Source organism: Ceratotherium simum, chromosome 40, assembly GCF_057802395.1.
Source record: "Ceratotherium simum simum isolate JZ-2026a chromosome 40, ASM5780239v1, whole genome shotgun sequence".
In the NCBI taxonomy this organism is placed as follows: Eukaryota; Metazoa; Chordata; class Mammalia; order Perissodactyla; family Rhinocerotidae; genus Ceratotherium; species Ceratotherium simum.
The window spans coordinates 2163648-2176404 of record NC_141939.1 but is presented as its reverse complement, the minus strand read 5'-3'; the positions used below and the strand labels follow the sequence as shown (position 1 = coordinate 2176404).

General features: G+C 46.9%; 1 protein-coding gene across 3 annotated transcripts in view; it reads left to right on the top strand.

Moving 5' to 3' along the window:
• BCL2L11 (BCL2 like 11) overlaps positions 1–9874 on the top strand; it is a 45011-nt gene extending 35137 nt beyond the window's left edge. For all 3 annotated transcript variants that reach the window (XM_004435791.3, XM_014791621.2, XM_087426118.1), the window contains exon 4: positions 5474–9874. In XM_004435791.3, coding sequence (XP_004435848.1) covers positions 5474–5572 — 99 coding nt within the window. In that variant the 3' untranslated portion in view covers positions 5573–9874. The remainder of the gene's footprint in view (positions 1–5473) is intronic.
• The last annotated feature ends 2883 nt before the right edge of the window (positions 9875–12757 follow it).

The window sequence follows — 12757 nt, the reverse complement described above, 5'->3', positions numbered from 1 at the left end:
TGCAGCAGCATCGTCTGACACCTGAAAACAGTGGTGGATGTCGAACCCTCGTGAAAATCCGAGCTGAGCTGCCGTTTGACTGTGGAGAGAGACCAGATCTTCGTAGAGATCTCCACACTGTGCCCATCACATGGGGCCCTTTTCCTCTGACCTTTGTCTCACTCATTTATCATTTAAAATATTGTTTAGATTGATGGGTTGTGAATGGGTAGAGGGGGTCTTCCATCGGAATCACTGGGGCCAGTCTGTGCCCTGCCCCACCCTGTCAGCACTGTCCCAGAAGATGCCTTGACAGCCCCTGGGGGAGCAGACACCATCCAGACACGCACTGCATCCTCATTTGCCCGAACTGGAGCAGAGGTTCCCTCTTGGTCAGAGTTCTTCCTGGTCTCACAGTCTAGAATTCAGTCTCCTTTAACATGTTCCCACTTAAATATATATCTATTTTTTTAAAAAGTTGAGGACATCTTAGGCATTCAGTGTTGAAATTCTGTAAGAAAAACATTGCTCTGAGTCTCAGAGTTCTGTAGGTATACCTTGCCCTTAGGTTTGTCTCTTAGAATTTGGTGTTGAGCTCCCATTGATATGGTGATGAAGATAGTGTCATGTTTACCTTTTTACTTTGACTGCCAGGAAACTCTTACCTAGACCATGGCTCTGTTGCAGCAAATCTCAGCCCTGGTTCCCAGGATAAGTCTCTTTCTTGATGTCATTTCTGATCTCTTTCAACTTTTGTCTTTACTGCACTGTAACATCTGTGTGTTCTTTATAGCAAGCCCCCTCGACTCATGACGAGTGTATGTGTGTTGTACTTCTGAGACATTTGGCCCCACGGGCTTGGCCCTGCCCTTGGAGCACAGGTCAGTGGGCTTGTGCTCTGTGCTGTGCTGAAGTCTGGGCAGAGTTGTTGGGGTCACTTGGTGGTTCTTGATTCTCGCTCTACACGCTTGGTCTGTGACCTCATCTGGGACACAGCGAGGAGAGCTGCATGGGCTCCGGGGTTATGAAGACTGAAAAGGCGTGTGCCAGTGTGGTGGCAGTGGGTGATTGTTCTCGTCCCCAAGCTAGGGCACACAAAGTCTGAAGGCCTGGTGTGTCCCTGGGCAGTGTTTCCAAGGCTGGCTCGTCTCTCTCTGCGGGAGAGCAAAGCCAAATCTAAAGCTACCCTGGGCAGATGTGTGGTGGTCAGCTTGACCAGTTCCCCAGGGCAGCCTGGGGTCAAGGCCTCTTTTGTTTTCCGCACACCTGCTTCCTTGGATTGGGCGAGAGAGCATGCTTTGCCGTGATTGTTTTGACGTTTAAAACGTAGTTAAATTCCCTATACTTGGCTGATTGTCGCACTGTAACTTGGGACATGTTACTTGGGATGTAGCTTGAAGATGGTCCTGGTGCTGAAGCCTCGGTGGTGGCTGGTGCTGTGTGCAGTCATCCTTCCTCCTCTTGGTGCTTCAGAGGTGGGCGGCCTGGCCCCCAGCTGCATCCCCATGCCCCATGTCTGGAGCGCCCCATCCCCACCACACGCAGTCTTCTTGGCTGCGGTCAGCGTGGACCCCGCTCTAGGGCGTTCCCTTGGCCCAGCCACTCCCCCAGCTGCCGCCCAGGTGACCCCCTGTTGAGTGGGCACATGGGGACAGGGACGATGGAAGCATTCCCTGCTGACTGCTGTTGTCACTGTCTCCAGGGCCGTTTTTCATATCTTCAAAGAAAAGTGCCTAAGTGTGTCCCAGGGAAACTTGGAGAACTTGAATCCCCCCTCCTCCTACCTCTAAGGCACTATTCTTCAAGAGAACGATCCTGGAATTTGGCATCGTTTTGCATTCTGGTTTATGATGAGAAATCAAATACTTCTGCTCCATCTGAACACGATTTTTACTGAGCTGACTGCCCCTTCTCCAGTGCATGCCCTTCAAGCCTCCCTGCTTGACTCACGTTGGTCTCTTCTCCCGGGATGCCCTTCTCCTTTCTTGCTCCGAGGAACTCTTCCTCCTTGGGGACTCGGCACGGGGATAGCTCTGTGCTTCCTGCCCGGGATCTCCGCTTCTCTGGCAGATGCTTCTGTCTCTGTCATTTTATTTACCTCTTGTCGTATGACCTTGTTTATTTGTATGGCCCTATCCCTCACCCAGTGTAAGCTCCATAAAAGGAGGTGCTATCACATTTCTCTTTCAACAGGAAGGACCCTCCCATCTTGACTCCATTTGGGCATAGGCCCGGTATTTTGCTGGAGCATGTAGATAGCCTTTGGTCCCTGAGTTGGGCACCTGCGCGTGCGTACCTCCTGGTTCCAGCGGAGTGCTTGCTTACAGCCGTCCTCACTGCTGGCAGCACTTACAGGTGCCCCTTAGGCTGGGCTGGGCATTGCTGCTCTGCACTCGGTGCTGGTGACACAGGCATTGCCCGTGAGACCTAGTGGGTGCTGACACATGCTTCAAAGTCAGGCTCTCTCTGCGTGCAGGCAGGTTTGGGGCCGCAGGAGCTCCTCGCCCAGAGAAGAGCACAGACCGTTGGTTGTTTCCTGGAGGGACACACAAAGCTGAAAGTTGAAGGAGTCATCTTCTGGACCCGGGGGGTGGCCGTGAAAGTCAGTTACCCCAATTAATACAGTTCCTGATCCAGATTGTGGAGATGAAAATACCAGCAGGATGGGGTCCTACAGCTCAGGCACCTGTGATTTTGTGTGTGTTTGTGAGCAAAAGAAGGAACCGTAATACATACATTGTTTGTACTTAGCATATTCAGTTTTTTTTAATAATCTTCGTAACTCAAATGAGTCACTGTAATATCTCTTTCTAAAGTATTTTTATGACTTAGACTAAAACAGCATTAACGCAACTCTGGTCTAAGAAGTTTTTCACTTGAAGGATGAAGGACCAAGAATGATAGGCATGAGAGGGTATATTAGTTTGCTGGGGCTGCCATAACAGACTAGCCCGGACAGGAGGGCTTAAGTGCCAGAAATGTGTTTCTTCGCCGCCCTGGAGGCCAGAAGCCTGAGATCTCGTGCCGGCTGGGCCCACGTGGACCGCACAGCGTTGCTGGCTGGGGCCTGGTTGGGCGTCCTCACCTGGCCTCGGCTCCTGTGCCACCTGCCCCACGTTAGCGCCATCAGGCCTGTACTTCGTGCTCCCATAACTGCCATAAGCAAGCAAGTTTGCATGGCTGCAGGTGTTAGAGGGCAGGGAGTCTGCCGGAAACAGGAGCTGCCCGTCCTCCAGCTGTTTCTGAGGTGGGGGCCGTACCCTCTGAGCCAGCAGCAGCCTCAGCCGGCTGTGCCGGCTGTCAAGGGTTTTCTGGGCTGGCACGGCTCTCGGAATCAGTGGTAACGGCTTCCTCTGTTGAATGTTGTCCAAAAGCAATTGTTGGCTGGCTTAAAAGCATGTGCCAAGTTGTCAGGCGTGCTGTCTGAGAGGGCCGGCGTCCCGGCGTCCCTGCTCACTGAGATGCTGCAGCATCTTCCCAGTTGTCAGGGGATTGGGTGTTCCTCTTGCGAAAATTCCTGCATTCCTCCCTCCACTCCCCAGCTTTCTTTGAATACCTCCAGATCCTTTACATTTGAGATGAAAGTGGAGCTCCAGAAAACTTGAGGAGACATCTCTCGTGATGTGACTTTTCCTTACTAACAGTCACAGCCACCCTTGTCTGCCTGCTGTCCCCAAAGGATGGGTGGAAGATTTCTCCTCTCAAACGTTGTCAGTTCTGGAGTATAAAGTGAGCTAAGTGTAAGCAGTTGGGGTCTGACCCTAACGTGACCCAGTCTCCTTGTTGGTGTCATTTTGACCCCATTGTCTGGTCACGCTGAGGCCGGCATTGACACCCTGCTGGCGTGAGATGTCCCATGTTGAAGTGATTGCTTAGCCCAGCCCTGCATACACTTTCTTCATTTTAGTAAGTCGTGGTTTTATTTTGAATAAGCCTCTTTCAACCTATTAACATAAGTCTAAACTAAAATTAACCTTCCCCTAAATTATTCTCACACAGAAGAAGCAAAGTAATTTTGAAAGTTAAATCAAAACAAAGCAATCTTGTGTGTAAAACAGATAAAAATCACAGACTGTGGTTACGGAGTGCCTCTGCAGGAATCGCTTACATAAAGCCGATTTCCTCCAGTCTGGTTCTGGAAGGAGAAAGGGAAATGCCGGGGCCTTATCACAATCCCGTTCTGTCAAACAAGTGCTGGAGAGCTTGTGTAAACAGTCTTGGGGGGGAGCTGCACTCGCAGCTGGTGTCTGTGGGCATGTTTGGGTCTGAGAGGGGACGCTGTTCTCAGCCTGACTCGTGGCCAGGGGTTCCGTGGCGGTGCATGGGAAGCCTCCCCCACCAGAACAAGAGCGGGGTTCATGGAGCGCACTGGACAGAGCAGAGAGCTAGTCTCAGGTGTGGGTTATTCCTGAAGGCAATGGCCAGGGTGGTTTCAGACCTGAACGGTGGAACAGGCCATAGCTCCCGGTGTGGAGGCAGATGTGTTCTGTTACCACCTTTGGCCGCTCTGAATTTATACCTTGCACGTACTCACCTGCAGAACTCGAGGGTGGGCATCCCGGAAGACCTGAGCATCTCTGAGACTTTTAAATAACCTGGCAATTTCCTTTGAACAGTTGCTCGGCTTGTCATAACACGTGATGGTCACTGATGAAGAGGCCTCTTTTATTTTTAATCGCTCTTTGCTCCCCACACCAGGGGGCAGGGGACAGGGGCTGACTGTGCCTATGTCTGCGACCCTGGGCACAGTGCTGAGCCAACAGTGTTTATCTGGCGGAGCCACCCGCAAACAGCCGAGGCGCATCAGTGCTCCACTTGATTTAGCTTCTTAGGGCAAATTACCCCAAATCACTGGTTTCTCAAGTAAATTACAGCTACCAGAAATTCATCCTTGGGGGAGTCTGAAACATCTCTGAATGTCGATAATCTGGTAGTGAGATAGTCACTTCATATCTATCTACCGAGTTCATTCTTTCCTCTCTTCTGTCCCCTCCACTGCTGCCTCTTTTCATGGGACACCAACTCTGGTGACCTGGGATGGCTTTTCTCCAGCACCTGCACGGAGGTGGTGGGACATTCGTTTTCCAGTGGTTGATGCATTTCCTGATCAAGGCAGTTCTGGCCAGTGATAGCATCAGCCTGTGAAATGAATATGTGGTTTTTAGAGGGGCAAGCTGAGATTCAGGGGTTCTCTTTAAATTTTCCAAACATTCTTTCCGTTGCGTTGTTTTTCTTTTTAAGAAGGTGGAAATCATTTGGTATGCCTGCTCTTTATGTAGTGATATCTTCCTTTGCAGGGGAAATGGAAAGGACTTCCCTTCACAGCCTCAGGGAAGCATTGCTGCTTCCATGACACAATGCTCTTTGAGAGATGCCTTCCATAGCTGTTAAGATGAGATTGGTTGTTCACTTAAATAAGGGCATCCCCCACCCCCCTTTACCCCCAAAAAAATTAGGGCTGAGAAACTAAGAAGCTTTCTTGTTGTTGTTTCAGGTCATTGTGAATAATTACCAAGCAGCTGACGCCCAGCCCCAAATGATCATCTTACGACTGTTACGTTACATCGTCCGTCTGGTGTGGAGACTGCAGTGACACTGGGTTCCGTGCGGAGCCGAGACGTGTGCAGACATTTCACTTGTTGAAGCCAACAGGCCCCCGCACCACAGCCTCTGGGTGCCATTGCCGTGCAGCCCGCAGTTCTCTTCCAGAGAGGGCGTGCGGAGAGGCCGGCCGCCGCGTGTCCGAAGACACCGAGCTGCACGTGGACTCGCCCTTTCTTTTCATCACCACATGGCAGAATTTCGAATGGAAGTTTGTTGTGAATGTAAATGAGGGAGGATTCTTTTTTCAAAAGAAAAAATGTACAAATCATGGTTCTTCGGAGCAGGATTTTATGCAAGAATGGTGTTTACATGCAGTGTGGGTTTTTCCCACCTTCTTTAATAAGAACAGGTTTTTCAAAAAGGAAATGGAAACTTTTTAACCAACTTGTGAATGAGTTTTGTACTAAAAATTTAAGAACTATTGCCTACTGTCAGAGGATTATGTAAACTCTACAGTGGAAACCGAGCCAGCTAACTTATAAAGCTGCCTTAGTTTATTTTTAGAGGTTACTGTACAGAATTTTTAAATGGGAGAGGTATGATATGGCCCCTTCCTTCCCTGCCATTGCCTCTTTGACCTATTTTTTCATTATTATTAATACCAAAAAAGTTCTTATGAAACAGAACTGATGAAAGGGGCCAAAGGGTTTGTTATCAACCGGCTTTGGTATGCCACTCCTGTCTTGTAAATACTTACCTCCTTAAATTCAATTGCATCTGTGGCAATATTCCAGACTCTGTGTGTTTTTCCTTATGTTCTTTGTGATGCTCCTCTGGTCTGCACAAATTTGGTCCAGTGTGTCTTCATGGTAAAATGCGGTTGTGTCAGAATGTGAGTTGTTATCTGCCTATATCATCCATGGCTCAGTTGGTCTGTCTGTTGGTAGCTTACTAACTGGGAAGATCTTGGTGTTGGTTTTCCTTGCTTTTTGATGGGCTTGTCATTTAGAAGTGTTTCAAAGAGGTAATAGCAGTAATAACAGAGTATTATGCCCCTTTACGCTGTTGGCTTCTCCGGGTTCAGGCTGTCCCGTAGTCACAGGATGCACTCTCAGCATAAGGTCCTGGACGGTAACATACCCGCTTGCAGCGAAGTTCGGCTGTAGGTGTGCGAGCCCTCGTGGGAACTGGCACAGGCAATGGGCGGGGCTTGAAGCGGCTGTTTCCCAGGCATTCTGGCTTTTCCTCCAGCTCAGAGTTATCTGGCCTTTGATGTCTGACACTTGGTTCAGACTCTTCTCAAGTCCACTTAAGGGTTTAGCTTTCAGCAGGACCGTAAGAAAACTCCATTGGGCATAAGTCTGAAATGGTCCCTCAACCTTCTGGCAGGCATCTGTTTTACTTGCTCCGTGTCTCTTGGGACAGTTGGACTTTGCAGGCACCCTCCCTGCATCTGGTTCTGTGAGGAGTCCTCTTCCTCCGCACCTGCCTGTGAAGATTGCAGCCAGTGGGGAGCCCATAAGTTGGTCAGTCATTTCAAAGGCAGTTCAACAACTGGGGAGACCCAAGAAGGAGACAGAGTGTAGGGCTCAGTGAGAGACGGGGGATGGAGATTGTTCTGTGAACCCTGTAACTCTTACAGTTGTTGAAACCTCAGATCACTAAATGGCTTTTTAAAAGAAATATGTGATTTTTCAAACAAGTCAACTGTTTCAGCAACTATCGTGTTTGCATTTGGCCCATTGAGGACCAGTGTTTTCACGTTACTAAATTAAGTGGAAAAATCCATTCATTTGTACCTTCCTAATTTTATATGAATATATATTATATATATTGCAAATATACTTCTTCCTTTAGATAGAGATATTTGATTCCAAATATTCCTTTTTTAAAATGTTCCTTTCCCCAAATATCTTCTTGGGGTCTTGAATATTTTTAAAGCTGTGTCGAGTGTCAGCTTGTGTTCCTGACGGGTCTTGAAGCCCTCGGTAGGGCCGTCAAGTCCACAGGGCTGTGGGGTGGTAGGATGGCGGCGGGGACCTACTGGACACACACACCAAAGAGGTATTTGGTTCTGGGCCCCTTCTCACCCAGGACCTCCGTACTCATGTGCCAGTCTCTCTGACTGGAGCACTTTACTCTGTTTCTTCAATCCTGCGGCTCCCCCGGAGCGCAGGACGCAGCCCCGGCTGGCGTTGCAGGGCTGTGTGCTCGCCACGTGCGCAAGTTTACCTCCGGCTCGGTGGCCTCCAGGCCTCCAGGCTGGCCGTGGAAGCAGCTTGTGAGGAAATAAGAGGTTCTATGAATTGTAGAAGTATTAAAGAACAGGATGTTGCACCAGGATTTCGGAGAGATGACTGGATGTCTCTGTACTGTACGTGTCTGTTTATCGAGATGCCTCTCTGCGAAAGTGTACCTCCTGGGGTATACCTTTTACTTTGTACATTTTATTTCTTTTATATTTTGTAGAAAAAAATAACGATCCCTTTTTGGAAACATAATGCGGGTTTTGTGCCTTCACCACCTCTTCTCACGTGAGGTAGAAAGTGTCCTGTGACTTATCACAGAAATGCAATAAACACACACAAAATTAACTTCATCAATGATTTGTCAAATGACCTGGACTCCTGCCTAGAAATGAGTTCATGAAGAACTTTTTTCGGTTGTGGAGAAACCAGGTAAAAATTCCTTCTGATGAAAGAAAATGTGTATGGCAGAATACAACCTTCTCCTGTTTCCCCTTCTTGATGTTGTATATATTTTGACTATTTATTAGATTAGGAAGTCATATTTTACTTATCAACTGAGCCAAATGTCTCTGTGCAATTGTGTTTCCTTTACTTTTCTTGTAAAATTTTGTACAGCCTAAATGAGTAAAAATCACTGTTTTTACTAAACTTTTTCAGAATTGAGGATTGTAAATATTGTAGATTCTTTTTCTGTGTAATGTGTCCTACTGTTTCATAATGCTGTAACTTGTAGAAATATTGTATATTTATTTCTTGCTTATTTAATGTCTTAAGTTCTGAGAAGTGTTGACGTCCCGGACCCCACCCCTTGCTGTCCCATTAATTGCTTTAGCTCTGAGGTGGTGACTGGTCAGCTGTCTGCAGGCTATGTGGTCTTCCCAGGGTGGCCCTCCAGCTTTGATTCCTGGTACTTCTGGTCAAATGAGTTTAAATTCTTGGGGCTTGCTGTCCTTATGATGAAGTTCGTGTTTAGACTCCAGTGAGATCTCGACTGTAAATCTGGCAGGCTACAAAATTCTAATCCAGGAAATACCCAGTGACTTTCTTTTTGTTCCAAAATAGCTAGTTTCTCATGGAGGCAAATTATATTAACTCCAGGCCATATCTTTTTTTAAAAAAAAAATGTATTATGGGCACTTGGGATGGATTTTCCTGTTGAAAATTTATCCCTGACAACTCAGCGTTCAGAGAAATAAAACGTGCCCCTTCTGGAGGTGCTGCCCTGAGAGTCTTCTGGGCGAGGGCCAGGCAGGGTGAAGGCACAGGTGGGATGCGTTGCTCCTGCTTGGAGAGCAACCTCAGGACCACCTCATGCCACTAATCCCTTCTTGGCGACTGGTGAGTCGTTGAGTTTTGCCCACCCTCTGTGTGGTGTCCTATGCTGTGAGGTGTGGACTAAATTGGCTGTCTTCAGGAGCTAATTGTGCAGCCCCCCAGCCGGGAACCATTTGGTCCCTGCGTTTGAGCAGCTTGCTTCTTCAGGCCGATGCCCTCCTTTCGCTTTTGCATCGCCTTCGAGAGAGGTCGGGAGCCCCGCTGGACTGGGTGTTAAGACGCGAGAGCTGGTGGAAGCTTTAGAGAGACTTCCTAGTGGTTCCGTGTGGATGGTTCTGTCATCCTGCTGATTTAGCCTGGTGCCTGTGTGTGTCCATTTCATGCACACGTGTGTGCAGGAATGTGCCCACACGTGACGCTAAACCAGCTGGGGTTACTCCTGTTCTGCTCCAAAAGGCATTGTGTGCAAGAAGCGTCCTCAACCTCCTTGCTAAGTACCTTGACTACTTTTATTTGGGAATTTCAGACTTTAGAAGCTGTCTTTTTATGTCCAGGTCCTGTGACTCATCAGGTACTCATTTATGAACAGCACTGATCTGTCTGTATCCTGCCCCATCACTAACTTCATTCCTAGGACCCAGCGTATGTAGCATCTATATCGCGGTTTCCCTGGCTTACTTGTGTTTGCACTGATGAATTTTGACAGGGTAATTGCCACTTTACTTGTGCAATACTGCTGTAAATAACTGCAGATTTTTTTTTTTTTTTAAGAAACGCAATCTTTTATGTTCTTAATGAATTTTATATAAATAAAACTTTGAACTAGTTTTGGTGAGCTGTTTGGTTTGATTTTGAACTAGTTTTGATGAGCTGTTTGGTTTGATTGGTTTCACAAAATCATGGAGAAGCAGCTGAAATGATATATAAATATATACACACCCACACCTCTGCCCTTTATCAGTCACAGATAAGTGCATTACCCACATGTAGATTTTGTGAATTCTTGCTTGAAGACGGTTCTGTGTAGTCTACTTAAAAGCAAACCACTCTTTAAAGTTTTGAAGTGGCTGGCGAGAGCGACGCCACGGTTGTCTGCCCACGTAGCCAGATATGACTCAGCACCTGGGAGAGGGGATATTAGGTGACGGCTCTGAACTGTATTGATTAGCGATTACGGCAGATACCCTGCCATCTTACCTGTCAGAGTTTGAAGAAAAACCCAAAGATGGAAAGTCTCGTTCGACTCTATAGAAAGAGCTTATCTGCAGGGCCTGCTCAGAGCTGGGGGAATCATCAAGTGCCTGGACCCCTGTGTGTGAACTGATCACTGCCCCCTTGTAAAGGACCCACTGAGTTTCGGGGGCCCTGTGCTGTGTAGTGGGGTGAACTGGTTTAGGAATGGCTGAGAGAAATTAAAGCCTGATTTGGGGATATAGGTTATGAAATCCTAAATTAGTAATTTGCCACTTTTACTCTGAAATAAGTGGTGGGAAAGTTAAAGACTCACTGACTCGTGTGTTAAACTGGTATTCTGTTAATGCTTTTCATTTTAGTTAGGTGAGCAATATATGAATATGGTCTTACATATGTAATATGTATGTATAATATGCATGTATATGCCTATATATGTATCTGTGTGTATATATACATTTATTTCAAATCAAGTTGTTCTGGCTCCCATCCCCAATCCTGCTTCCTCACCAAGGCTGGAGTTTGAATTTCTCCCGACCCTTTGTCTGCCGTGTGTGTGCGCGCGCGCTTCGGCAGTTTTGCTGTTCCTATAACTGCTGTAACAGTGTGTGGTTCTGACTTAGCAGTAGGTCATACATCTTTCCGTGGTGACTCCACTTCATTCTGACCACTGCATCAAGTGCACACAGGTGTAAGATCTCACTGCCTGGTGTCCTGCTCATGGCGTTTCTGCGTCTTCAGTGCTGCCGAGGGCTGCCTGGTCCACCATCGCCAGCAGGCGCGAGAGCTGCTTGGTGGGGGGACAGGGAGGTGGGACAGCAGTTTCAACAGACTCCCACAGATGCTGCCCAACTGGCTGCTCGGGTTCACACCCCACCAGTAGCACGTGAGAATGCCCGCTCTCCCTCTTAACACTCTGCCAAGGGTACGACATTGATATGAGCCCGTGGGGTGAAGGGTGGTATTGTTGGTTGAACGCAAATTTTTCTGTTTCCAAGCAGGATGATCTTTTCAGACATCGTTGGCATCTGCCTTGTTTCCAAAGGCCCTCGCTTATTTTCCATCGGGTTTTTCATTTTTTCCTACTGATGACTAGCTCTTCATATATTCTGGGTAAAAATCTCATATGTGGGAAATATTTTTCCTTCAGTCTGTTGCTTATCTTTTTTCCTCCATATTTTATTATGAAGATTTTCAAACATACAGGAAAATTGAAAGAGTTTGACAGAGAACACCCATACACCCACCACCTAGATTCTACATTTTACAGTACTGGCTTTATCATGTATCTCTCCATCCACTAATCAATCTTTTTGATGCATTTCAAAGTAAATTGTAGTCATCAGCACCCTTATCCCTAACTACTCCAGCATGCATAGCATTTAGAGTTCATTAATTTTTTATAAGTTTTTTCTTTTGGGATACAATTTACACACAATAAAACATAGTAGTGCCCGGGTTCGGATCCTGGGAGCGCACCGACGCACCGCTTCTCCGGCCATGCTAAGGCACGTCCCACGTATAGCAACTAGAAGGATGTGCAGCTATGACATACAACTATCTACTGGGGCTTTGAGGAGAAAAAGGGGAAAAGAGGAGGATTGGCAATAGATGTTAGCTCAGGGCTGGTCTTCCTCACAAAAAAAAAAAAGAAAAGATAAAAAAAAACAAAACAGTAGTCTTAAGTGTGCATTTGCTAAGTTTTGACCAAGGATTTTGCTGTCACTCAAACCCCTATTGAGATAAAGAACATTACCATCACTCCAGAAAGTTCCCTCATGCTCCTTTCCAAACAATCCCTCCCCTCCTGCTCTCGGGGCTGACCTCTGTTCTGATTTGATTTTTTTCCACCATAAATTAGTCTTTATGTATAGTTGGAATGGGATCATGCAGTGTGTGGTCTTTTGTATCTAGTTTCTTTTTTGCTCAGCATAATATTTTTCAGATCCATGTTACAATCATCAGTAATTTCCTTTTTTATTGCTGACTAGTATTCCATTATATGAACAGACCACACTTTGCCCGTTGTCTTACTGTTGAACACCTAAGCTCTTACAGTTTGGGGCTAGGATGAATAAAGCTGCTCTGATTCTTCTGGTACACATCTTTTTTGTGAACATACATTTTACTGCTCTGCATGTCTTTTAACTGCTTGTGGTGTAATTGATGTAGTTGTCCCCATTTTATAATTTTATTTATTTTCCCCCCCAAAGCCCCAGTAGATAGTTGTATGTCACAGCTGCACATCCTTCTAGTTGCTGTATGTGGGACGCGGCCTCAGCATGGCCGGAGAAGCTGTGCGTTGGTGCGTGTCCAGGATCTGAACCCGGGCTGCCGGCAGCGCAGCGTGCGCACTTAACTGCTAAGCCACGGGGCCGGCCCTAGTTGTCCCTGTTTAAGAAGTCAGATTTATCAATCTTATGTAGGTTTCTGTATTTTGATTTTTAAGAAGCTTTCCTATTCCAAAGTTGTAAATATATTTCATATTTTATTCATATAACCCTACAGTTTGTTTTTTC